The following is a 22,633-nucleotide window of genomic DNA, read 5'->3' as shown; positions in this document are numbered from 1 at the left end:
CGTCACCATACTTCTATAGCAGACACCTAGTAGTCAAATTTGTTCTGTGAAACACAAGCTAGACTTGTGTTTCACCTGTTCCCTGTTGGGAAGAAGCTGAATGTGTGCACTTGCCCTGTGGATAGAGTTTCACCAGGTGTTGCAAGTTATGTAATAATTCCTGATTTCTCAATGAGGGCAGATTACAGCACTTCTCTAGCCTACTTGCAAGGAGCCAGCATCACAGGTGGGAGCTGTGTATGTGCACACCCAGTTTGCGACTCACCCAAAACATTGCTTGCCCGTAGTCTCTCTGTAATCTTCTTTCCTCAGCACAGACGTCTCATTAGTCTGCTTCTTGTACACCCACTTCCAAAACCTTTTTCATGCTAACAAGTCTAAGCATTGCTTTGTAGTCTTCTGACTCTGCTCCCGGCTTCTTTTAGGAAATATCTTGTGTGGGAACGCTGAAATATTAGCATATAAATAAGCTTGGCTTAATGTCTGTAAAGCACACTGAGATTATGAGAAATATTAGGTAAGTGCTAATAGGCAGTTGTGCAGTTTGTGTGGGAAATCAAGCTACAAGGCACTGTGCCCATTGTTTTATCATGGAGTCCTTAAGCTGCATAGCCCAACTCATGGTATAGCTTCAGTTCTCAGTGCTGAAAATAAGTATCACTGAGATGAGAAGCTTGGACGGTTGGGGGCAAAGGAGCAAAGTGTCTTCCATGCTGGTAGTGAGAAACCTGTTCAGCAGATGTGTGGTTGACTCATGATTTGGACAAGCTCTGATTAGTTTTTTCAAAGCCCAGAATAACTACTCGTTGTCTGGCATGTAGGTGCTGCTGATCCTGTAGGCAAACATAAGTTTAAGAGTACAAATTAAAGAAGGCTGTGTTCACTAAACAGGTGCTATCAAGACTCAGCAAGCAGTGTAGAGAGCCAGCAAGTATGGAGAGCTTTAAAGCTATGTAGATACATCTTTAAATATTTAGCTGTGTCTCCACCTGCTTTGATGTAATACATGCTCATATTCTTAAAGGGAGTAAGGAGCTTCTCTCATTCGCTTGTGTCAAATGCTGAGACCTTGTTCTTTGTAGGATGTTGCTTGCTTTGCCAGAAATATCCACTAAGGTACATAAGGAACAGTCAGTTTGAAATAAAGATTCAAATCTTGTCTGGCATTGAATGAGCTTCAGTTCTTCATAATAACTAATGTATAATAGTGGCAGGCCTTGTGTCGATTTTTTCCTAATGTAAACAAAGACCAGAAGGTTATTGCATGACAGGTAACCAAGCAAAGAAATGTGTAAAGTAGGAGGGTTCATTCCAACCCCTGTGATTCTGTGGAATTGTAAAATTCTCTTGAGTGCTAGATTTCTGCAATGAAAAACAGTAGTTTTTAACCTTTGAAAGAGGTCTTTCCTTTGTAGTTGTATAAGTACAAGTGATTTTTTAGCCTGCTCTTGGACTCAGTCTGATCAGTCAAGTTGTGTATCTTTGAATGCCTTTGTAGAGGCTAAAGCCTAGGGTGCTGAAAGGCCTGGCAAGTATCTTGTGGAGGTCTGTCTTGAGGGAGGACCAAGTGTTGGCTTTAGTGAACAGCTGATTCACTTCCTTTGCTTCCAATACTTCTGCTCAAAGCACTGGATTTGGCCTCTAATACTGTACAGTCCTGAGAACGCCTGGCTATCCACCCTTGATTGTTTTCTCTTGCAAAGCAATTTTGTTACTGTGGCCAAAGTTTTATTGCTTCTTGAAGTCCCTCCAGGTACTTAATGAGGTACAAACAAGTTAATGTTCCCCCAAGGAATGCACCTGTGCACTTTGTAGCACAGTGATTAATTAGCAATCTATGGCAGCAAGTACTTTAAAGGGAATCCAGAATATTCCACAAGGAAAATCATGGTAATACGTCAGGCTGGGAGTTACAGATGCTATCTGTGCTGCAAAGGCAGAAGAGGCAGGTGCAGCAAAGGACCTGATGGCAGTGGTGGCAGTGTCTGTGTGACAGCCTGTAACTTGGAGCTTTGCAAACTTGTTCAGAGAGACAACAGATCAAACAGCTCTTACATGTAAACAGAAGTATGGATGTTGGGGAGCCAGGAACTAAAGCATGAGCCCAAATATGCAGATACCTCACAGGACAGACAAAGTTGTTTACTGAGCAGCAGCTCAAATATTTACTGTTAGAGTGTTTTAAGGGAACTTTAACATCTCAAGCTCAGATACGCAGTAAGCTACTTCTCAGCAGCACTGAGAGTGGATCTTAATACTGTAGCCCAGTCTGGTGACTTGTCTTTCTTTGTAAGCTTTTCTGCTGACACTGTGTATGTATAATAACCAAGTAAAGAATCTGCAATTATAGTTTGGAGATGGTTACTGTTATGTAAAATATTGAAGTCCCTGCAGAGCGGGAGGTGCTGTAGAAGGTTCTGCTGATTATTTTTCTCTGTACCTTGCAACCTTGCAAGTTGAACTTGCTATTAGTTTTGTGTCTTTAGTTTTCTGTCTGGGAAACTAGGTCAGTTGCTTCCTCCAAACCATCACCTACTCCATTGCATTCAGAACAGTAAAACAGCCATTAGGATCAGAGAAATATATCCACATGTTGTTAGTTGTTAAGAGGACCTGGGAAGGAAATCCTTATGCATTGCCCTGTTGGTGAGTTTTATGGCATCACAACTCACACGTTCATGACCAAATACTTCTTCTGAATGTTTCTTCCCTATTTTCTGGTTTAAGGACAGGAATCTTTAGGTTGTGGATGTATATGTCCTTTCTCTGTAGCTTGCTGTATTTTTTTGTGAAAGATGCAACCTCTGATCTACAGCTCTTGCTGTGGGGTTTCTGTTGTGAAGAGAGTTCACAAATTGATTATTCTGTTGGTTGATATTAGATTCCAGATGATCAGAGTATGTGGAAGATATGGAGTGGAAATCCTGTTATTCTGGGCAAACAGATACTTGCATGCCTGGGACCAACTGCAGGAAAAGCTGAATGGATGGCCGTGTTGGCATGTGACCTTCTCTTCTCCAAGGGCATGTTGTGCATGGTGTGAGGGCAGGGCTGATGTGCAAAGCTGTGCAAGCCAAACTGCTCTGACACGAGCTACCTTTGCATGAAGACTCAAGAGTTTATCCTGAATCCAATTCCCATTTATTTCCCTTCAGCCTGATAGGTAAATTTCACAGTTAGCTATGCAAAGCTCTTAAGTAGTATCTCTATGGAAGTTTCATAACTGGCCATTTCCAGCTGCAATTCCTTGAGCTTTGCAGTGGCTTTGAGGAGTTTCATTTTGAAGACATGGAGAAATCAACTTTTTTCCTCTGGAACCAACCCTTGCTTGGCAGTCACTGAGAAATGCTTCAAGTCATCTTCTACTGCACTGAGGCTTTGTTTTTGGAAAGGCTGAATCGGGCTGATCTCCTTGTAACAGGATAGGATAGAGAAGCAAAGGTCACTGCCAAGTTAGAGCAGGGTTTATTCACGTGTCTTTCTTCTTTCCAGGTCCAGAATGTTCATGGCGCCTTCAACGCCTTGGAGGGAGCAGACAAACTCAGCTCAAATCGTATGTATTCATGGTGATTACAGACCTTAGCTTCTCTCTTCAGGAGGTAAAACAAAGCTGGTCATGCAACACTGATGTATCCAGAAGTCCTTAATTTGCCTCTATAACTAAAATGTCCAGACACTGCTGACTGTCACTTACATTTTCTCTAGTATTAGAAGAGGAGCCCTCTTGCAATCTGGTTATTTTCTCCAGTTTTAGAGTAACCATCTGCTGTAGAATACAGATACATTCTTTTAAATCCACAGTATATTCTTATAGCTCTCCTGTGCTCCAGAAACCACAACTAAAAGTTTTCCTTGTTCTTAAGTTGTAAGTTTGCTCATGGCTTAAGTTCTACTCAGAAAATGGGAGGGTAGATTTTTTTTCACTGCTCTCCTTCATGACCAGCAACAAAAAAACCAAATTTCAAGTGCATGCTACAACTCACTCTAGTTTTTCTCCTTCAACTCCTCAGGTTTCTACAGGATATTACTCTTGTCCATTTATTGGAACAAAATTTCTATGGCTGCTCCTGAAGCTAGACAGCATTTTTTTTTTCTCTTGTACATCTTTGTGTTACACTTAACCAAAAGGATTCTGCATAAAAATAATTTAAATTCTGTTTCAAAACTGTTTCATAGATATAAAATAGCAAATGGCCCTAGCCATTTAAGTAATGAAAAAGGATTGAGCAGTTGTTAAGCAGCTGTGGGAGAAGGAGGGGAGAGAAAGAAGTAAAGTTAGATGCTCAGAAGAATTGGGACCATGCAAGTGTGGTGCCTCAGCACTTTCTGTCAGAAGCAGCTGAGTGAGCTGCAATTCTAACATGAGCTAGGCTTGATCTCACCAGGACAGCTGTTTGTGGTGCCAATCATTTATGGTTACAAACAGGTAGGAATTTTCAGGTGACCCAAATGTACAACATAAGGAGGAAGGAGATACCTTTTCTGTCAGTTTACATGTTTTCGTTTGCTTTTGGAATGTCATGGAGGCTGTGATTCCTTTCTCTGAATGCTGATTTTTACTTTCCTTCTGTGAGCACAGCACTAGCCTCCCATGACTACATACTGAAGATAGTCCCAACAGTGTACGAGGACATGAGCGGGAAGCAGCGATACTCCTACCAATACACGGTGGCTAATAAGGTAAAGAAGCAGTTCTCAGAAAAGCTCCTCATTGCAGCCCAGTGGATGCATGGAGGATCTTCATTCACCATTCTTCCTTCCTCTTACACATCTGCTCTACAGCCATGTACATTTGTTTGTAGGTGAGCAGTAGCCTCTGCTGGGAGGAGGAGGAACTGAAGCTCTTGAGAGCAGGGCTTGCTGTTGCTCCTGGTGCTGGTGCTTACTAAGATTAGGATTGAGAGGACAAGTCAGAGCAGATATTGGTCTTCTTTTAGAGTACAGTGTTGTTATTCCTGAATATGTCGTGTATGTTTAGCTAATGTAGATTTCTGTAAGGTACGTGGAGGATTTGTATGTGCTGCAGTTCTTGTGATTTGAGTTAAGAGGGGTTTGAACGGAAATTGGAATCCAGCTGGATGTACTTGCACATAGTTTTGTTAACAGAACAGTCTCAATTGTGATGGATGTGTCAGACAAATAAATTATCAAAACATGACACTGGAGCTGGCTTACAGAACTGTCAGCCAGTTTAGCTGACCAAGGGGGTAACTTTCTAAAGGATTTTTTATCTGTGGTATCTGCAGCATCAAATACGTAACACTTAGCAGTAAACATCATCTACTTTATTAGTGGATTATGTTAGTTGTTGTAACTTTATGATTCTTGAAGAAATTTACAATAAATAGATATAAGGAAATTTCATAACAAAGTGTGGTGGGAGGCTGGAGGGAAAAGACCCTATTTAATTATCAAGGTAAAATTTCTCATTCAATTAAAAACAATTTGCTATTCAGGTACTAAGTGAAAGTCTAGAATCTTTTCCTACTGTCTATGACTACTGATGTGTCACAGCTGAGATTCAAGCACCCGCTCTTATGGACCAGTTCTCAGATTAGTGTTCCTGTCTTGCAGCTTTGGGATTTGCTGGTACAGTGTGTCCCAGTGATTTGGATGTCTCTCTCTGTTCAGTTTACGATATATTTTTTTCTGCTTAATGTCACTATTGCTGTTCTGATAAGACTCTTGTGACACAAGTTCTGAAAGCAATTTGGAGAATAGACAGCAGGAGCTCTTGACACTTCTGTGATTACGGTTGTAAGTTCAGCCAAGACTGACTCATCGCAGAACTGTTGGTGGGGAAAAGGGGAGAGGGAAAAAAAAAGTGAAGCCAGTTCTGTCAAAATGGAAGCATGGAAAAACAGTGCTGCTTCTGCAGTTTCTCATTAAAGATAGAAATTCTCATATCACTGTGTTTAGTCTTTGACTCCTGTACTTGTCAGTGGGAGACAGAAATTGGAAGCCAATCTGCCATAGGTTGGCTAGTGTGATGAGATGAAGGAGGTGTGGCTGGCTGTCTTTTCTCCCCCTTTACCTTCTAGGTCTGCTTCCCCACTTACCCAAATAGCCACTATCTTAACGTGCACTGCAGAATGTCTGCAATAAGAGTGCTGGAAACACTCAAACTGGACATTGCAGCACAGTTTTGCTGCTTTTATTTTCTTTCAGGGGAAAAAAAAGACTAGAGGGAAATCTGGGAGTTATATATGACCAGCATATATATATATATATAAAGGAGATTGATGCTGTTTCGTTGATTCCCTCCGAGCCCGTGGAGAGTAGAGTTGTCTTTTTTGTATCATGCTCATGGGTGTTCTAGTGCTTATTGTTTCTTCATCTTTTCAAAGTATATGAGCTTGTCTTTGCCTCTGCAGGAAGGAGAACTGAAACTGAAAAGGTCATCTGAGTTGGCAGTCCTCTCATAGGGATAAAAGAAGGGAAGAACAACTGGGTAAAGTTGCAGGGTGTGCTGTGCACGTGCTGCTGGCTCTGTGCTGACTCCTCAGCAGATTTTTTTTTCTTGTCTGTTGAAAGCAATGCCCTAATCCTTGAAAGTGAGAGCACAGGCAAAATATTAGCTCTGAAAGCTGTGCCAATTGATGCTAAGCTGATGTTAGTGTTTGTTCTACATTAGCATTGCATTCTGTGATTTATCAGGGTATTGATCCATTGCTGATACATTGCACTGTAGCAGTTATTACAGAAATAAATAAGGTCATCACTGGAAATCTAAAGATGTTTGTCTTCAGCCAGCTTGCAGTATTTTTGGGACCTTTTGACAGGTTTTTTTCTGTATGTAGTTGCATTCTGGTTTTCAGCATGATTTTCAAATGTATGAAATGGGTCTTTAGAGGATTCGTTTTAAATTGCTCTACATAATTCATACTGAGTGGGCAGAGCATTCACGTTTGTTTCAGTGTGCGAGGGTCTCACAGACAGGAATTGCTGATTGCTGTTCTGAGTGCACAGACAAGCAGGGATTTTCAGGTTGTTGCTGAGTTCTGTTTGTTTGATGTATTTTTGTTATGATTTACATACTGACAGTACAAAAACTTCATCTACAACCATTTACAACCTCGTATTTAAGTAGAGCAGATCTACACTGGAGGAATCAGTGACAGGCTCTTTACTGCTAAGCACCATGACTCTGTTCCCAGCTGTATCACAGTCAGAATATGAAGAAATTGCTTTCCCATTTGATAAGCATAGAGAAAGGAGCGTCATACCAGAGTTAATTGTTTACTTCTTCAGTTGATCTTTAGTACAGAACAGTAAATTAGGGACCAGGCACTGTATGCAGAATGGGATTGTTCGTGCTGTGTCATTTTTCTCTGCTTTCTTTTCCAGGAGTACGTAGCCTACAGTCACACTGGCCGCATTATCCCAGCCATCTGGTTTCGTTATGATTTGAGTCCCATCACGGTGAAATACACAGAGAGGCGACAGCCTTTGTACAGGTTTATCACATCGGTGAGTTACTCAAAGCCTGTGGTTCTTCTTTCTCCTGCCTGCTTTCCATTTCTCTTCCAAGCCTTACTTTCCCAGAAGAACTGAGTTTCTGCTTCAGGGTATTGTGACACGATTGAAATGAAACAGTACATCACCACGCCAGTGCTGTGAAGTGTAAGTGAGGTAACTGGCTAATCCTATACTCTGGCAATTTGATTTAATAGTTAGGCACAAGAAGAAAGAAAATTATCCTATTCCAGAAGCGCCAAACTCTGTCTAGGTATGGTGAACACGATTGCAACATGCCAGAAACTTGGAACTAAACTAATGAGGTATGCAGTAAAGCAGGCTGCAATAAGCTGCCTCACTAATGACGAGGCCTGACTTGCAGAGAAGACAGGGCAGTTGTTTAACTCGGTGTGGCTGCTTGGTTTAATATGGGTATGCCAGTTCCAGGTGTCTGCTCTCAGGCAGAAGTGGAGAAGAGCTACATCATAACATTCCAGAGGTGTTTTCCTACCAGCTGTGTTCTGATCCATCCAGATAACATCCTGCAATAGTGATCTTGGTATCTGTAGCAAAGCTGTACTGTCCAAACTGATAACTAGGCAAAAAGTTATTTCAGGATCTTCCAGATCTTTAAAAAATGTGTCCTGAGGATACTGGCTTAAAATATAAACTGTGGTCTCTTGTGCTAGTGAGGCATGGTAGAATGTAAAGTAGCTAAAAAGTGGGTTGAAATAAGTCCTCGGATTTTGACTTTTAAACAGTTTGACTGTGTCAATAGTAACATATAAACAGTATGGCTGTGTTGCACTTAAAGATTTTGATTTTGCAGCTTTTGATGAATACTAAGCTCCTTTCACTTAACATCAGAGATGTGTGTGATCCCTGGGATATACAAATACCAAGACAAAGAGGTCTTGGTATTAAAGCAAAACCTGTCACCTATTAAGACTTTGTCATCTTAGCATGTCTGCCGGGCTTCAAAATGTAATCTTAAAACAGATCAAACATCAGCATTTTATGATTTGGCATCTCATACTGCCTCTACTTCTTTCCCTAACAGTGTACACTCATAGCTTTCTCGAGCTTCTTGTTGGGGGTGGAAATGTGGAGGTGTTTTTAAGAGGAACAGTGTTTAGAAGTCACAAATAGCTGGCATTATTCTTTGTTGTGCCCCTTGCTTGCATTGAATGCATATAGATGACGTCTTCATTGAATGTGATGCTATGCTTCAGAATTCACATATGGGGTCCACAGGAGTGGCTTTTCTCACTGTTTGCCACAATGACCTTTGGATTTGATACCACCCTGCCAGAGCTTTGCCCTGTCCCGTCTGTAAGGTTTGGCAGTTGTGTGCTGCCTCCTTGACTGCTAGGGAAGAGTTTTAGAATTGTTTGTTATCTACTTTGGTCTTAAATGGCTGTAATCTGAAGCAGCTTACTTGAGGCCATTCCAGTGTAACATCATTCCTATGGAGACGTATGGATGACAATATCTGCAGAGCTGTTACACAGTGTTGTGCACAGCTTTGCCAGGCCCCTTTCAGAGGTGGCTGACGTGGAGGCAGATCCTTGGTACAGATATGGTGTAGCATGGCTCACCTGGTGCAGAAGATCTGCTCTTGCACTCATTTAGACTGGGAGTGTTTTACACTAGGGCAGCCTTGGCTTGGTGCGTGTGCTGCCCGTTAAGCTTACAGTATTGAAGGTGGTAAAGACAAGGCTGAAGGGAAGCAGGGTGGCAGGTGATTAATGCACCTTTTGTCCTAGGTTTCCTTGCCCTGTTTTGATGACACGATCTACTCTGTTGTCCTTTCCACTGCTCTAGCCCCTTCCTGTGTATCCATTGTGGCCTTTTGCATCACAGTTGCTCTGGAGACCAGCTCATGGTCAGCAACACAGGCTGCAGCAACCTGGCCCAGGCAGAGATGTGCTGGGGCATCTGGAGTCATTGCTCAGTGGAGCCGTGGGAGCTCATAATCTATTTCTGAGCAGCAGCTGCTTAATTTAAAAAAGCACACAGACTTGGAGTGGGTGCTGTGGCATCTTTCATTGAACAGATTGTTTGCTAGGGAAGCAGAGCAAATTGAAATGTGTCCTGAAGTTGGGACACTGCTGTGGGTTTAAAAGAAGCATTAGCAGCGCTAGAAATGCAGTACAGTGTGTGGCTGGCTGCCTGTCAGGTCAAAAGCACTGATATTGGAGGGGCACTAAGAAGGAACAGTCCCATGTGGGGCAGTCAGGTGAGAGGTGTATCGACTGCTCAATAAAAGGCAAAGGAGTTTCTGTTGCTGGGGAGATTATCTGATGCTCTTTGTTGGTATTACATTTGCCTTCCAAAAAGTTCAGTGCCGCTCAGGGCGCCATGCCTGGAGTTGGTTCCTGGTCTTCTGTATTCCCAGCTGAACCACTGTGCTGTGTGTTTCAGCACTCAGACTCATGCCTGCTCCATGGTTTTTGTGGTATGGAGAGTTATTCTCATTTTCTGTACCACGCTAGAGGTGCTTCCTGTGTAGGACAAAGGCAAAGGTTTAGGATTTATTTTATTTTACATGCCAGGCTTGAAAAAAATTCAGTTCTAAGTAAGAATATTGCTTGTAAGTCAGTGTAAGCACTGATGCACATGGTGAATTTGCAATGGATCCCAGGGTAAACCACACACAGCTGGTGCAGTGTTAAACACAGGAGTTTGAGCCTCTTAAACGATACTGCTTAAAATTAAGGTATTTCCCAGTAAAGAGAAGTTGTCCATGGATTTGTGGTTGAGGTTATGGAGAAAGGGAGAAAGTTTTGCTGCTGAAAATTAGTTCATTCATATAAGTGGCCAAGCTGAAAGAAGGGCTTTATCACGAGGTCAGTGATGAAAGAGGCTGGAAGGGGACAGCAGGGATAAAATGAGACAAACTTCTGGTGAAGCATTCAAAATTCAAAAGAAAAATGAAGATTTTTTCCTGATATGAGAGGAGCGGTCAGCCTGCTTGGTATGAAAGGAATTAAGCTGGAACTATTTGGAAAAAAATGGTTGTGGGGAGAATTATTTCCACTGTGGGACTTGTTGCCAGCCGGTAGCACAGATTCAGTCCATGCAGTTTTTAAAGCCAAGATAGTGGTGTTCTACAAGATGTGCTGCAGGTCAGCCAGAAATGTCTGGGTGGAATTCTCCAGCTTACCATAGCAGGAATTACCTGGTGTTCCTACAGGTCTCCTTTGACCATTAAAATCATCTTCAGGTTTTAAAACATCTTATGGGACAAGTTCCACAATCACATATCCAACTTTTGCCTTGCTGTCATCTGTCTTGCTGCATTTCCTCCTATATACCCACTGGTGTCCTTCAGCCTGCACACCAGCCTCTGTACAGAAATAATGCTCTGTTAAAAAGCCTCCTATGTATCCCACATGGCATGATCTCTCCATTCTGCAGTGATTACGTTTCTGTATTCCTTTTCCTTCTTCTTTTGATGGTTAGGCCTGAATCAAACTCACAGGGACAAACACCCATCATTCCCAGTATAAAATATGAATCAATGTGAATAAGTGCATGATGCCTGACTTCCTCCAGCACTGCGAAGGAGCAGCGCTGTGTGAGCATTCACATGGTGATGATTCGGAAGTGCGATGGTGCAGCTTCTGTGCTGACCTGGAGACCAACCCCAGCACTGCCGGCTTTTGTCGCAACAAAGCAGAGCTGTGTGCGTGCTGGGAGGCTCCAAGCAAATGCCAGGTGTGTGTGACTCATAAACACTGTGCAGTACACAGCAGTACAGTGCAGATGAATATATATTTTTTCTGTTTCCTCCTCCCCCCACGGTGCTGCACTGAAATCAGATTTTCCTACCATATGATCTTAGTGTTGGACAGTCTTTCTGTTTGCGGTAAATATTGCATCAGCTGAGCTGCCCAGAACTGAAATAACCCAACTCCATTGCTGTCATTTTCCCCCAAAAGTCACCCTGCATCATGCTGGGAGGGGGGGGGACGACAGCAGGCAGAGGGGAGCATGGAGGGCTTGTCCCCTAGAATTGCTAGCATTGCCTCCGGCTGGTGCTCTGATTCCTGAAGCCTTTATCTTCTGGAATGCCAGCCTTCCTGCAGAAGTCATGTTTACCTTGCCTTGCTATCTCTGCTGCTTCTCTGCATCTCACTGAGCTCACTGAGCACAAATATCACAGTTATAGATAGACGTGTAAATGAGGGGTGCATTTCTTGCAGCCTTCGCTCAGCATTAATGACCTGTTTGTTCTGTTGCCACTGCAATCTTCCTGCTGAACCCAATGCTCTTGCTCTTCTGTTACTCTTTTCTGTGTCACTTTGCCTGTGGGATTTAATGTTCTGTGGGAACACGCAGTAGGTCCAATGTGGCTCCACTTTCCTTCTCTCCTAGCTGCATTGAATTCCCCTGCTGCTCTAGTTTACTAATCTGGGCTTCCTTGCTCTCCCTCTCAACTCCTGGATCATAGCAAGATCCCCTTTTCCAAGGCAGGCCCTTCTCATGAGATAAGCTCTGTGTCTTGCCCTGCCCTCGCTGGCACAGTGTCTCTTGCTCTGAGAGCCACCTAATCCTGCACCACGAATTACGTGTGAAAGACCAAATTCAAAGAGCACCGCAATTATGAAGGCAAAAATGTGGGCGTTATGAAATGCCAGGCCTTGTGTAATTACAGCTTGGCTGTTAAACGTTATTAGGATACATTAGTCTGTATCATACTTTCCATGTGAGCATAGCCCTGTTCAGTGCACACAGTGGGGCAGCACCCTGTAAGCAGCATTTCTTCCCATCACACAGGGCTGTTACTGACAGGTGCTTTGTGTGAACCTGGTCCAGCACACAAGCTGTGTGTGTCCACAAGGACAGCTATCGTCATAGTATCAAACACTTCTAAAGCATTTTCCTTCACAGTTTCCTTGGGAGACAGCTTTGGCATTGTCCTTATTTCATAACTAAAAGAAGGGAAGCAGTGTGTTGTGAAATCTGGAACTGGTGCCCTCTGGTTTGGGGTGCTCCGAGCAGAAGCACCTTTAGTTTGAAATGTCATACTTTGGTGTTTTTCTAGCATTTGAGAACTGACTTAAGCTGTTTATGAAAATCAGGACTCTAGTTTTTTCCCTAACTGTCTTCTTGAAAATGATTCTGTGTTTTTCCTGATATTTATACATATATATATATTTATAATGCTACCCAAGACATCTTGTATGGAAAACTTTGGCCCACAAACAGTTAAGTTGGCAGTGCTTTAGTGGCAGCTCTTGTAATGGAAAGTGTTAGACAGGCTTAGCTGTAGGTGTCGTTGGTAGCTACGCTTTTCTGTTAGTCACTATCCTTAATATACTATTTAAATGTCTTTTGCCTGTCTGCAAGTGCTGCATCTTGTGAAATAGGGAAAAGACTACAAGGCCGTGATATTTATAATAGAAAACAGAAGTAGGAATACATGAGCAACACTGGACTTCTAGAAAGCTCTGTTAGGTGGAGTTTAGGAAGGAACAGGATTCATTCTGTACTCTCTTAGGAGCTGGGTTTTATGATTGGCTCAGGCTACAGTGATTCCAGATAGCACTAAGTTATTCCACTGTACAGAAGAGTTTTCCTGAATGAGTATCATGTAATTACAACCCCAGTACTATTACCCAATTCTTACTGTGCTTCCAAAAGACTCCCTACAGTAGGCAATATCTTTCCCCTCATTTTCAAGCTGCGTAAACGTTTGCCTCATCACTGACATTTCTTTTCTCTTTCGTACTTTTCAGATATGTGCCATCATTGGGGGAACATTTACTGTAGCTGGGATCCTGGACTCCTGCATTTTCACAGCATCAGAAGCCTGGAAGAAGATCCAGCTGGGGAAAATGCAGTAGCAGTGAAACTCTAAACTAGTCTTCAAGGACAGGAGCAAAGATTGAGAAACCTACCACTACCTGTTTTTGTCTTTATTTTCTATTTGATTGAATCAGTGCGTTTTTCTCTAATCAGGCTGTTCAGTGAAGACCTCTTCAACTAATTGAAGAAATCTCCATGCATTTCAGAGCTCTGAGAGCAAAATAACAAAAATTACTGCAATCCTGTCTTGGATTTCGATTCTGTACCCCCAGAAAGAGAAGTTGAAATGCCCTATATGAAACACACTGTCAGATCTAAGTAAGGATAGTAGCATCTTCTTGGGGATGTTCCTATGGCAGTATACAAGCTAGGTAGTAGATTGCAAAGAGTTAAGCTGTCTTGTGGCACTTTTTTGGAATTTGTTGGATTTGCATGATCAGACAATCAACTTACATATAAAGGAGAATTATACATTAGGAAGAAATTCCACCCTTGGTGCCAAAAAGGTGATGTATCTGTTGGTGAGGAATGGAAAGTGTTAGTTCCCATAGCAGGCTTTAGAGACAGAGGGCAGAAATTACATCAAGAAATGTCTTGTGCTTTTATGGAAAGTTCTTTGGTTCAGATATGACCTTTTTAGTGAAATGAACAAATTTGAGGAGGAGACCATGGCCCAGCTACCTTTTCCTGGATAATCTGTGGTCCAGGCAGAGGAGAGCCTTTTCCTCTGGATGTAAAAGTGATTTGATTTCTTCCCGGAAACTGAATATCCAGTCTTGTGTTTACAGGTGGCATGAAGTAAAAACCAAACTGAGCAACACAGTTTTATGTGGCCTTTGCTTTGAAAGGGAGTAGTTGTCTTTGCAGTGTTAGCTTTTATTCCTTCTTCTGTTGGTTTTCTTCTTGGTTTTTTATTTTAAGCACAGACCACCCAGTAATCTGGACTCTGCACTTCTGCACTGTTATTAGTGTTGTTATTTTAAAAGCAGTTTTCCACTCTGTGTGATCAGAAAAAAAGCGGTGCAGCCTTCTGAGTGAGTGAGCACAGCTTACTGTCTTGCTTTGTGTGTGTGTATTGAATACACCTGTACAACACAGGAGTCTGTCCACGGTTTAAGGTGCCTACCTGTTTCTTTACGATTCAGCCAGGCATCTTTTCTGAGCCCTGCACTGACGCTGTTCGCCCACAGGTACAGCAGTAGCGGGGCAGGCATTCCCGCAGACACCCCTGCTAGTTGTTCTGTTCTGTTCCTTCAAGTGGTACTGAACTTCCATGCCCATTTGTTCAGGCCTTGTCTTCTGAACCCTCCAGTAACTTTAGGTGCAAGGGGAGAACAGTTGCCAGGTGCGGCTTGCATGCAATGGTTGATGTGAGTTCACTACAAAGTAGACCAATGCCCACTGGTCCATTTTCCATAGCCTCCTAGATGTTCCTTGGTTAGTAACTGTCTCTGCATGCTTTGTATGTGTCTGAGCTGAGGATACATGGATTTTTAAGCGTTCCAGAATGGATAAAATTCCTCAATCAGTGCTATAAATTCTAAGACAGGTGCAGGATTTCTCTTGGGTAGAATCTACTGTCCATTGCCCTTTTCCAGAGGCAAAAGTATCCAAACATCGTGTTGGAATAATACGAATCTTTGAATTATCAGTGTTAATGCTAGAGTCAGATGCATTTCAAAAGTATTCCTAATACACATCTGTTGAAATTGTCTCATTGCTTTGGAAGCAGGGAAGGTCTCCAGTTTTATCCACACACATGCCAAAAAAGAAAAATGAAAAAGCCAACAAGCTCCCCCCACACACATACACCCATTCTCTGCCCTGTAGTGACTTCTGACAAGTTGCAGCATTGGAATTATTCCCTGTTCTTATTATGGACTGATTGCTGTTCCTTTAGGTGTAAACTGGATTGTGTAACTTCCTGTATCTGTTAATGTACGGATAGATTTTATACATTTTTTCCATTTACAAAAATCAACTTGAAAATGAGATGTTTGTCTTCATTTCGCTGTGCGTCCGTCTGTCCGTCAGCGGTTCCCACGAGGTGGCAGCGATGCCTGCTGGCAGCCTGGGGTTTTTCCATTGCAATTCTTGCTGCTGCCGCCTGAAGGATTTCCTCCAATCCACTGCCACCAACTGAAGCTTAAAGCAAAAATGTCCTTGTCTTTCCCTCTTGAATTTGCTGACTCTTTGCTCGTACCTTGTGAACCTGGTGGATTACAAGGATGCCATTTTAACGTCTTGTGGAGGCATCTCCAGCACAGTGGGTTGTGCTCTTAGTTTTCTGAAGTTTTTTCCCCTTCAGGATTTCCTCAGAACTGGTTGCAGATGTCTCTGTGTCTCATGCCCTCAGCGTGCTTTTTCTGCCCTCCTCCTCCTGTCTCCGGATGTAGCGCTGCCTTCTGTGCAGTCCAGGCCAGTTCTTTAAACCAGATCACTGAGATTGTTTGGCTTTTTTTGGAAATAACAGTTGCATACGTCGGTGTGCTTGCTTTCACTGCCAAAACATCCACTGCAGTGATGTAATAAATCACTTTTTTATTTTTGCTAAACGTAGAAATCAAATTGTACTCAAGTTCTGGCAAAAGAAACAGCCTGCACCTTCGTTCTCTGAGCCAGGGCAAAGCCTCTGAGTGCTGCTGAGCCAAGGCTGACTCTGAGCTCTGCTGTACGTTGCGGCACATTTATCCCTCGCATGTGGCCGGCTGCATCACATAATGTTGCTGCACCACTTGTTTGCAGAAGGATTCACTTTTAATCTGTACAGATGTGAAGGCGAGGTGGTTACTGCTGTAGCAGGGCTGCCCCGTGCGTATACGTGCCGCTGCATTTCACTTCTAGTCTCAAACACCTTTTAGGGGCAAAATGAGCATAGGTGCGCTTTGAACAGCAATGCAAGCAAAAATGTTTTCAAGCCGTAGTGGAAGGAAACCCATTTTTTGTAGGTGTTCATCCATCTGCTTGGATTTGCTCCTTCAAATCAGTATTTTGACAGAAGTATTTGTGGTTTTCTAGCAGAAATAACCCTGTAGGAAGTAAAACGTGTACAGCTTGTGTTTATTCTGGTTTAAATAAACCTCTCTGAAGCTACGGGGCATCATGCAGTGAGAATGAGTGCAGTATAGGATGCTTTGCAGTGCTGGAGTTAGGATTGTGGCTGTGGGAAAGCTGCAGAGCTGCGCTTTGTAGGGTGTAGGCACTGTGTGGGCTGCTGAGGAGCTTTTGGGGGAAAAACAAAAGGAATTGGGTGAAAATTTAAAAAAATGTGTGTTTGTGAATGTTTGATCTATCAAATATTTGCATTCAGCTACTGCTCTGTAAAAAGCAAAATCTGCAGTGTAGATGGCAATGGTTAGAATTAATTTCCTGAATATTTCTCGTTTAAGTTTGCTTTTTGTTTGTGTGCTACGCAGAACTGTTGGAGCTGGAAATGTCTGCAGTACCTGCTTTAGAACAGCCGTCTGGAGGTTCAGCTGCAGTGTGGCAGTGGGGTATTTCTCAACAGGCAGGGTTTGTTGTCCTGCCCCGTGTCAAGGCAGCGTGTAAAGCTCAAATCTTGCATTTTTACAGTGCAGTTTATTAAGAATTTTTTGCATCTGCCTTTTAATTTGCAACCTTATGTTAATAAACTATTAGGTTTTTGGTTTTTTTTTTAGTTCTGTAATGAAAAATAAAACTCTTCTGTGTTTGGATTGGCTTCTTGTTGCACTGCCATTGCAAAATCAACGTAAAAGGGTTTTTTTGTTTGTTATTAATTATTATTTCAATGAATTGAGCGCTATCACACAATGAAATCACTTCAGGCCAGGTCGCACTGCGGAAAGTTGCCACGAGGCACTGTTGTAATCAGCACTGAGTCATGTCTGGACATCCAGTGCTGGGCTTGAACTGCACCGAGCGTCCTCACCTCTTATTATGTGTTTCTTTGAATGAGCTGTGAGGTGTGTGAATGATTTGTGCTTGCAGCTCAGTTCTGGCTTCGCTCACTCGATGTTTGAGTAACCCTTTTTTGTCCTTCCTCTCTTTAATTTCCTTTTAGCCTTGCTTCACAAAGTGTTTGGAAATGCATTGAGGCAATTAGCAAAGATTAAATACTGAAACTTTCCACCCCATGAATTTGGGCATCCCGCCTGAGATGGCTCCTGCCTGCCCCTGGGAACCCAACCCCCCCGAGGTGCTGTGCTGCTCCTCCCTGAGGGTGCTTTGGGTCATTTCTGTCAGCATCTTCTGCCGTGAGATAATTTCCTTGGAAATAGACTTGTGCCCGGGGGGAACAACAGCAAAGTAATCGCACAGCGTTTGTTGGGAGCGCAGGCAGCGCGTTCAGGTACGTTGGGTGTGAAGGAATGGTGGAGTGACAGCGCACACAGGAAAGTTGCAGCAGCGGCGGTCTGGACTGAAAAATTCGAATCCGAGCGGTTTGCAGAAGGATGTCTGGGTGGGAGCCGGGGCTGCAATGCCGGCCGGGACCCAGCAGATGCCGGGCGGGTACCAGCAGCCCTGCGCAGTTGACCTCCGGCCGCGAGGGGGCGCAGCCGGCTCCGGCTCCTCCCACGGCCTTTGGCGCGGGCCCGGCGGCCGGTTGCGGAAGCGGAAGTGCCTCGTCCTCCTCTTTCCGGGCGACCGGCGCGGAGGCAGCAGCGGGTGAGGTTTCCGCGCCCGGGGTGGACCTTTCCAATCCGTCGCCATCCTCCGCGGGGCGGCCCCGAGCCGTTCCTCGGTGCTTGAGGCGTGATGGGGGCTCCGCGGCGGCCCCGGTGGGGCCCGGTCGAGGAAGCGGGAGGGGGACGGGAGAGGACTCGGTGGCCTCGGGCCTTATCGCTGCCGCCGGGCGGCCCGAGCCTTCCCGGGGCCTGCTGGTGAGGGAACGGGCTGCGCCGCGCTTAGCGGCCCCGGCGGGGTGAGGACGCTGCGGGCTTTCGGACAGGGGCTGTGGGCAGGTCCGGCACGACCCCGGCCTGAAGTCAGCCCTGACTGCACTCAGGTGCCGGTTTGGATTGCAGACTCCGGATAGATGTCGTTCCTCTGACACGTTCTCTGCTAATGGGCGATTTGTGAATGCAGTGTGTCACAGCCTGCTGTGCAGGCTGGCTCGTGTGGCTGAACAGAAGCACCTGGTGCTGCATGTATCAGTTGGGTGTAGCAGTCACAGGGCAGCGCTGCAGCCATTAAGAGTTGGAGGAGATCAGATGTGCCTTGTGTGCTGCAAGGTCTGGTGTTAAATCTTATCAGAGATTCCTAAGCTTTGTGAGCTTCATTTCAGGGGAAGCCTGCAGTACACATTCACCTCTTAAAGCAGGTGTGCAACTGTGTGAAATGAATAGAAGTCAGTCAGGTGTCCTGACTTGTGACTACAGGGAACTCTGCGTTACTGGATACTGTCTCATATGCACACAGGCACCTCTGTCAGTTCCCAGAGTCACGGTCACTCGTGGAAGGCTTAAACCTTGTTGAAATCTAAGTTATACGGATATACAAATTGGGAATGAGAGTAAAAGCATTAAGTGAAGTCAAAATGCCCTTTTAAGATTTGCTTTGCGTTATGTGTGTAGCCTATAAGCGTGACTTACAGGTCTCTCAAACTGCTTTTCTTTGTGCAGCCAAAATGAAGTTCAACCCATTCGTAACTTCAGACCGCAGCAAGAACCGCAAGCGGCACTTCAATGCCCCTTCCCACATCCGGAGGAAAATAATGTCCTCCCCGCTGTCCAAGGAGCTGCGGCAGAAATACAACGTGCGCTCCATGCCCATCCGCAAGGATGACGAAGTCCAGGTAGCTGTGCTGTCTGATGTTTGAGTCCTGCTGTCACATTTTAGGTTTTCATCTTGTTTTGTTTTTTAGGACCAATGTTGTTCGTAGAAAGTTATCAGAGCTCTGGGAAGAGTAAGGATTGATGTAGTCAGAGATTTGTCCTATGGAATGTTTCCTGACCTCACGTCAGTGAGCTGGGAGGTGTGAGAAACCCAAATGGCTGGCAGCAGCAGAGGGCTGTTTCTAGTTGAAAAGGTTTGAAGTGGGTTGATGAGAGGATGATTACATTGTGTTCCTTAAGGTCTGATAATTACTACAGGAATGTTTTGGATGTCCTGGAAAAGAATCCTTTGTATCTCCTTGTTTAGGTCGTCCGGGGTCATTACAAAGGACAGCAGATCGGCAAAGTGGTGCAGGTGTACAGGAAGAAGTACGTCATCTACATTGAGCGCGTGCAGCGTGAGAAGGCCAACGGCACCACTGTGCACGTGGGGATCCATCCCAGCAAGGTATGGGCTGTGAGGGGAGCTCTGCAGGGCACTGGGAGGCCTTGCTGGCAAATGAAGGAACTGCTGTTTGCATGGGTAGAACTTTATTACTGCCCGTGGAATGATGGGCTGAGATTGCTTGGGGTGTGCATTAATAATAAACGAGGAGACTTTAAGCGTCATGCTAACAGAGATGTAATGGTTGGAAGCAGGGGCTTTCTGAGGCTTATTTAGTGGAGTTGTTGCAGACTGGGCTGTTCCAACAGTGCTTTCTGGAAAAGGTTTAAGCTCCTAAAGCGCAGGTAGTTTTTTTTAATTGATTGTTTAGGGGATGGATCTTTTAGAATAATCCTTTATCTTTTCTATATGGCATTTGCACTGATTTAGGAAGTGGTTGAAATGTTTAAATAGATGCTCAGAATGGTGACTTGTTCTTGTGACTATTCTGCTCTAATCTTGTCTGAATCTGGTTTCAGCCTGGAATGATTTTATAGTCATAGAATCACCGAAGGTTGAACAGACCTTTAAGATCCTCTGGTCCGAACGTGCACCTCTGGGCAATATTTCCCCACTGACCACATCCCTCAGTGCCACATCTGTATGGTTCTTGAATGCCTCACAGATGGTGCTTGATCACCTCCCTGGGCAGCCTGTTCTAACACCTTGCTGCTCTTCCAGAGAAAAAAAATATTCTTAATACACAACCTGAATTTCCCCTGGTGTATGTTGAGGCCATTCCCTCTCATCCTAGTCACAAAGGAGCAGAGGCTGACACCCGCCTCGCCACAACCTCCTTTCAGGCAGTTGCAGGGAGCAATAAGGTCTCCCCTGTGTCTCTCTAAACAATCCCAGCCCCCTCAGCTGCTCCTCACAAAGGCTGTGCTCCAGACACCTCACAGCTTTGCTGTCCTTCTCCAGACACTCCAGGGCCTCAGTGTGTTTCTTGTAGCGAGGGGCCCAAAACAACAGAATGCTCAAGGTGCAGCTTCATCAGAGCTGTGCACAGGGGAGCAAGCACCTCCCTGCTCCTGCTGGAATACTGCTTCTCATACAAACTAGGATGCCATTGGCCTTCTGGCCACCTAGGCTCAGTGGTGGCTCGTGCTCAGCCAAGCACTGACCAACACCCCCAGGTCTGTTCCTTCCGCACGGCTTTCCAGCCACTGCTCCAAGCCTGCAGCGCTGCCTGGGCTTGTTGTGGCCGTGGTGCAGGACCCAGCACTTGTTCTTGGTGAACTTCATCCCATTGGTTTCAGCCCAGCCATCCTGCAGCATTTAGAGTTAGTGAAAACCTGCCAAAGCCTGTTTAGATCACAATAGCAAATCATTTCAAAGCAAGCAGAAAGCCTAGCCAAAAACCTGGTTTGAAGCAGGTGAAATTGGAGTGCTTCAGACCTGTTGTGTATATTGAAGTGCTGGTTGTAGCAGGTTTTCTGATCTCAATGGTTGTTACTTAAAAGGAGAACAGAGTGATTCCAAAACAACAGTGACTTGTGTGCAGTGATAACATTTGAGGTACAAGGTGACATTGTGATGGAACCAGCGTACATGTAATTGGAAATTACTCCTGTGGTAAATAGTGGATAAAATCGAGGTCTGTGCTGCTCCTTCACTGCTGTAAATGCTCTCCTGCACTGGAAATTGGACTTAGAAAAAGCTTTGTATGAAGATTATAGTTGTTAGTCCTAGGGCAGTGTGTAGCTGCACACTTGCAGTGGGATGAGGTAGGTAGGAATTAATGGCAGTTAATTCCTGAGGGCTTGCTGTACTGTGGAACTAACCAGGAGCACGCAGCTGTACCAAAGCCTGTATAGGTTTTAAGATTTGATTACCTCAGTGTATTTTTTAAAGTCTTGCTTTCAGTTATACAAAATATTTCTTTGCCAATTTTGTGGGCAGAGAAGGAACTGAAGAGTACCCAGGGCTGGAAAGCAGTTTTGTTACAAACTCATTAAGGATCCAGAAGCAGAGGGTTTGCACAAATTATCTTCTGTCTGTCTCTCTGTGTTACTGACTTGATAATCAGCTGTCCGTGTTCAGCTGTTCAGGTCCTGTTCATGAAGGTGATGACTGTGTGAGACGTGTGGATTTCTGCTGCTCTCTGTAGCTAAGCTGGATGGATTGGTGATTCCAAGCAGCACAGCAGAGATACGACAGTGACCAGCAGCAGCGTGCAGCCTGGTTTTCCAGCATTCTGAAGCTTAGCGCTGTTTAAAACATGGACAAATTTAAATAAACTTAGCTTCATTTAGGTTGGAAAAGAGCCTTAAAATCAAGTCCACAACAAAACGGAGCCCCCATGTCTCTTGAACACCCCCAGGAAAGGTGACTCCAGCAGCTCGCTGCACAGCCTGCTGCAGTGCCTGACCATTCTCTGCGCGGAGAAGCGAGTCCCGATCACCGATCTCACCCTCCCTGCAGCAGCTCGGGGCATTTCCTCGAGGCCTGATGGTCCACTGTGTTCCTGTGTGCTGCTGGGAACAGGCATCAGCTGTGCTGCTGCATTATCCGTCATATCTGAGCAGCACCTGGCGTCACGGAAATGTTCCGATGAAATCATAAAATCAGACTTGCTCCAATGCAATTACTTTGTAGCTGGGTAGAAAAGTGGCTGCTCTTCAGTTGGTTTGAGTGTTGTGGCTGTGCAAGCAAGCCACTGTGCATACGTTCTGATTCCCTGAATGGACGAGGAGAAGTTGGGAAACTCGTAGGCAGTTCAATCCCTCCGTTCTACTCCAGCAGTTGGGCAGCCTGCTGCTGTGCTGCTACTGCTGCTGGCAGGGGGCTGTGCTTGGAATGCTGAAGGCACTGAGTTCTTCTCCTTTCTCTAGGTGGTGATCACAAGGCTAAAGCTGGACAAAGACCGCAAGAAGATCTTGGAGCGTAAAGCGAAGTCTCGCCAGGTTGGCAAGGAGAAGGGCAAATACAAGGAAGAAACGATTGAAAAGATGCAGGAGTAGAGGGCTTTCTATTTGACACCATTAAAGAACTGCTAAAACTAAACATATTGCTGCGTGTCTTCTCCTTTAGGGAGTTTTGGTGCCGGGCATTTGGACAGTGTTGAAATATTTTCTCATTTTTTAATTGTTTTAAAGGTGCCTATTTCAAAAATGCTTTG

The 22,633-nt window shown here is 44.5% G+C and overlaps 3 protein-coding genes across 4 annotated transcripts in view; all 3 read left to right on the top strand.

Annotated features, from left to right (window-relative positions):
- ERGIC1 (endoplasmic reticulum-golgi intermediate compartment 1) overlaps positions 1-15,264 on the top strand; it is a 56,033-nt gene extending 40,769 nt beyond the window's left edge. For both annotated transcript variants that reach the window (XM_052685091.1, XM_052685090.1), the window contains exons 7-10: positions 3,493-3,553; positions 4,580-4,680; positions 7,348-7,470; positions 13,203-15,264. In XM_052685091.1, the coding sequence (XP_052541051.1) occupies positions 3,493-3,553; positions 4,580-4,680; positions 7,348-7,470; positions 13,203-13,310 (393 nt within the window). In that variant the 3' untranslated portion in view covers positions 13,311-15,264. The remainder of the gene's footprint in view (positions 1-3,492; positions 3,554-4,579; positions 4,681-7,347; positions 7,471-13,202) is intronic.
- The window catches only part of SH3PXD2B (SH3 and PX domains 2B), a 516,634-nt gene that overhangs the window by 266,037 nt on the left and 227,964 nt on the right, over positions 1-22,633 (top strand). The gene's annotated exons all lie outside the window — the stretch shown is intronic.
- On the top strand, positions 17,834-22,518 carry RPL26L1 (ribosomal protein L26 like 1). The gene is made up of 4 exons (XM_052685113.1): positions 17,834-17,919; positions 18,876-19,048; positions 19,396-19,536; positions 22,347-22,518. The coding sequence occupies exons 2-4, from the start codon at positions 18,881-18,883 to the stop codon at positions 22,473-22,475; spliced, it is 438 nt and encodes a 145-aa protein (XP_052541073.1). The 5' UTR covers positions 17,834-17,919; positions 18,876-18,880; the 3' UTR covers positions 22,476-22,518.

This window comes from Tympanuchus pallidicinctus, unplaced genomic scaffold (genome assembly GCF_026119805.1).
Source record: "Tympanuchus pallidicinctus isolate F22 unplaced genomic scaffold, pur_lepc_1.0 scaffold21, whole genome shotgun sequence".
NCBI classification, from domain to species: domain Eukaryota; kingdom Metazoa; phylum Chordata; class Aves; order Galliformes; family Phasianidae; genus Tympanuchus; species Tympanuchus pallidicinctus.
This window is presented reverse-complemented; position numbering and strand designations above follow the sequence as displayed.